The sequence below is a fragment of the Nematocida minor genome (genome assembly GCF_024244105.1).
Source record: "Nematocida minor strain JUm1510 chromosome Unknown 7795, whole genome shotgun sequence".
NCBI lineage: Eukaryota > Fungi > Microsporidia > Nematocida > Nematocida minor.
Window position 1 is genome coordinate 1 of NW_026250316.1, and position 3,685 is coordinate 3,685.

The 3,685-nt window shown below is 43.1% G+C and overlaps 2 protein-coding genes across 2 annotated transcripts; one reads left to right on the forward strand and one right to left on the reverse strand.

Moving 5' to 3' along the window:
- Positions 1-67: 67 nt before the first annotated feature.
- Positions 68-2,665, reverse strand: NEMIN01_2471 (DNA replication ATP-dependent helicase/nuclease Dna2; the record flags this gene model as incomplete). Its single annotated transcript, XM_051478413.1, has 1 exon — positions 68-2,665. The coding sequence occupies one exon, from the start codon at positions 2,663-2,665 to the stop codon at positions 68-70; it is 2,598 nt and encodes an 865-aa protein (XP_051334373.1).
- A 28-nt stretch (positions 2,666-2,693) lies between these two features.
- Positions 2,694-3,685, forward strand: NEMIN01_2472 (uncharacterized protein; the record flags this gene model as incomplete). Its single annotated transcript, XM_051478414.1, has 1 exon — positions 2,694-3,685. A coding segment is annotated over one exon (992 nt), but the record flags the coding sequence as incomplete, so codon positions are not given.

The following is a 3,685-nucleotide window of genomic DNA, read 5'->3' on the forward strand; positions in this document are numbered from 1 at the left end:
CTCTGAGCAGTTCGAATAGCCTAAATAGGAAAATGTGTAGAATGGTGATAGGAGTGATCTATTTCTGCTAGCTCACATACTCCTCATAAGGCAAATATTCGAAGAGCTGCTCAAACAGTGGAAACTTCTTCAAAAACTCTGCATTCCCCAGTATTTTCAGGGATGCTTTGGCTCGTGTGAGGCCTACATTCAGTCTCTCTGGCGATGTAAGTATTTCCAGTTTTGGTGGCCCTGCCAGCAGCAAGTCTACAATAAGAAGAATGTCTCTGCACTCACTCCCTTGGAACTTATCAACTGTTTCTGCCTCTTTTCCCAGCATTCGCACGTTCCTAGCCTGTTCATTGAAGTAGCACAGTATCTGGGTTGTTCTCTTTTGGCTTCTCACAATGTGCTCAGCATCTTCTGCAGTGGCATTGATGAACGATATGCTTCCCTTCTCTTTTTGTTCGCACTTCATTTGCCCATTGTAAAACATAGCATTAGCCACATCCATGATGCACTGTGGCATTCTGTACTGCATTGTCAGCGCGCTGACAGAGTGTCTTGTTCTCAGAAGCTCGAAGAGACTGATTCCAAGCGCAGGTGTTTTTGCCAGAGGATGCAGCTGCAAATGGTCGCCTACAAGCACAAATGAAGATGAAAACATGGTGGGAATGACTGAAAAAAGAAAGTTTTGCTGTGTTGCCTCGTCTGCTATGTACATATCAAATGTTCTGTTGTCGAAAATAGGGTCTTTGAAAAACGATCTTGTTGTGGAAAGAATAATGTTGTATGAGTCAAAGAGCTCTCCTATTTCTTCCGGAGACTTTGCAATATCTTCTACCTTAGTTCTTCCTGTTCTGTATATCTTCAGCGCAGCACAGCCCTCTAGTCTTTTTTCTATGTTAGATAGCGACAGGTGTGTAAAACAGCAAATAAGCACTTTCTTTTTCTGGCTTGCAACTATCTTTGACAGCAGAGAAATCACTTTGGTTTTTCCCGTCCCAGGCATTCCATGAATGAGTGCGTACGGCGCAGGGTGCACAGCGTTGTACAGTGCTGACTTCTGATCTTTGTTGAGATCCTGAAACTCCTCGATAAACTCAGAGGGAATGTGCGGAGGGACAGACTTATCAGGTATTTCCAGCCACATTTTTTTGATTTTTTCGGTGGAAAATAGATAAAGAAGAGAAGATCTTAGCTCAGCAAACATTTTTAAAGACGGGTCTTTTGATATGTATATAAGGCCCTTGTGATCGTAAAGCAGTCTTTCGTGCATGTGTATCTCAATTGTTTCTTGATTGACAACTGAAATAACTCCTCTTCCAAATGAGCACATATCCATGTCGTAGACCATTACAAACTCACCGCAAAAAAAGCTCTTAGTCTTTTCTTCGCTTAAAGTTATTTTCAGGTGGTTATTGTCCCATATATCTACAGAGGCCTGCACTGCTGTTTCCTTTGCCCTGTTCTCTTCCTCCTGTATCTGCTCCCACAGGTATCCGAACAGGTATATGTTGCTAAAGTCCATTATCTTCAGCATGTCCATCCCGCTGATCGGAGTTTTCTGTGATCCCACTGACTGCGGAATGGGAAAGTCTCTGGCAGAGTCTTCTATTTTCGAAATATTACTGCATATCTCGCTTAAATTGCATATGGCACAGTGCGGTATGACTTTGCGGGGAGGCATCTTCGTTTCTCTCACCATTCTGTTTCTGTGGCACAGAATGTGTATTACTTCGGAGTGTTTGAGCTTAATCTCTTGGCACGCGTTACTCTTCAGATGGTACAGACGCTGCGAGCTATATCCCTTCTGCTCTTTCTGCAAAAGACCGTAGAGAATAACCTGTGCTATATTGTCAATGTGCAGGTTCTGTCCTGTTTTCAGCTCTATCTCAGTCTCTCCTTTGCTGCTGGATATAATAATGTCTGGCTTTCCTTTCAGCTGGAGAAGCTGGCTGTGCACGGTTTTGCTTTCTTTTGACTCTGTGTATTCGAGCGTGCTGATAAACCCCTTGAGAGTCCCAAAGTGTCTAAATATTTCGGAAAATATTTTATCAATTTTTTCTCCTATCTTGTACAGCTGCAGCGTGTATTTGCAAATAATTCTCTTCAGCTCCATTGCTACAGCAGGTATCGGTGTTCCTCTGTTCTTTATCAGGAACTCCAGCCACTCGTGGATTATTATTCCGTGCACAAGGGGCTTTGTCACTGGTCTGTTCAGCTGCTCGATGCTTTCCATGAGCATTGCCTTGCGCACGCACTCCAGTGACTGTATTATGTTCGTTGCTACCAGTGATTTTTTTGAGTGAATAATTAGATAGTTGGACTCGTTTGTGATGATGTTCAGATCGCCTGCATCAATTGCCTCTGGACAGCACAGGCACGGGACAATGCTCACAGTGTTTCCTATTTTCGGAGATCCCTGTCTCCAGTCTCCGTAGATGTACACTGTTTCATTGTTCTTTCCCGTTATTTTATCGTACCTTGCGGTTTTTGTAACAGACATGACTTTAAACGTGTTCACAGCCTGTCCCTCTTTTGGATCTAGAGCTATTTCACTGCTCAGCTGGCTGCCTAGGCTGTGCACTCCCTCCCAGAAGTTAAAGTCTGTGAGCTCTCCCTCCATGTTTATTTTCATTCTGTTCAGGCCAGACTGCTTGTTGGTTTCCCAGCCAATGGACATAATATTTTTTTGCACTCTTCCAAAATAAATGGCACTTCACGAGACAGTACTGGAGTACGTTAGAAAAGAGATAGAAGGAGAGGCGTACAACAGAATGGAGCTGTATAAAGCCGTGGAAGAGATTCCCGAAAAAGAAAAGAAGCAGGCTCTTCGCAGGATATGTTCATTGATCAAAAAATCCATATTGGAAAGTGTGCTGCCGGTTGCAGAGTGCTACACGCGGTGGCTAAAGACAGAGAGATCCTTCCAGTGCGTCCTCTCTGCGCTGAACATCCAGCAGGGAAGAATAAAAAAACTAACTTCACTTTCTCTGCACAAAACAGTCACTCGATCTGTCCTGCAGCTCACAAAGATCAAAAAAGACGAAGAAATTAGAACTTTGGTCCAGATGGTAAGAGATTCTATGCAGGGCGAAAAAGAAGAGCAGACATGCAGAGCACTGCGCATTCAGCTGTTTCTTTTGACACGCATCAAAGAAGAAAAAAGAGTGGAAAGAGAGATATTGAGAGTGTACACAAGCGCAGCTGAGGTGCACATACAAGAAGTAAAGGAGGCATATAAGGCACACACACCCAGTGATATAAAAATGAAAATAGAAAATGTAAAAAAAACTCCTGGACTGTTTATCTTTGCAAAAGGCTTGACAAAAAAGCTGAAAAGATCAGTTCAGCAGCAAATTGCAGCACTGGCAATAGACAGATCAGTGTACAGTGCGCAGGATGTCCTTGTTCTGCTCAAAAGCAATGAAGTTGGTGCTGTCTCAGAAATACTGAACTGCAAACTTCCAAAACAAAGCAGACTTTCACTGAGAGATATGGTGCAAGCTGCGATTTTCCAATACACAGCTGAAAATAGGTACGATAAGCTGCTGGAGATATATAAGAAGCCATGGACAGGAAGAGCCCCTCAAATAGTAAAGAGCATTGTAGCCTGCATATCCAAAGAGGCTGTCAAATCCTCCCTAGAAGAATATTGCAGAATCGTGACATCGAAAATAAGACTGCTCTTTTTGTCAAAGGA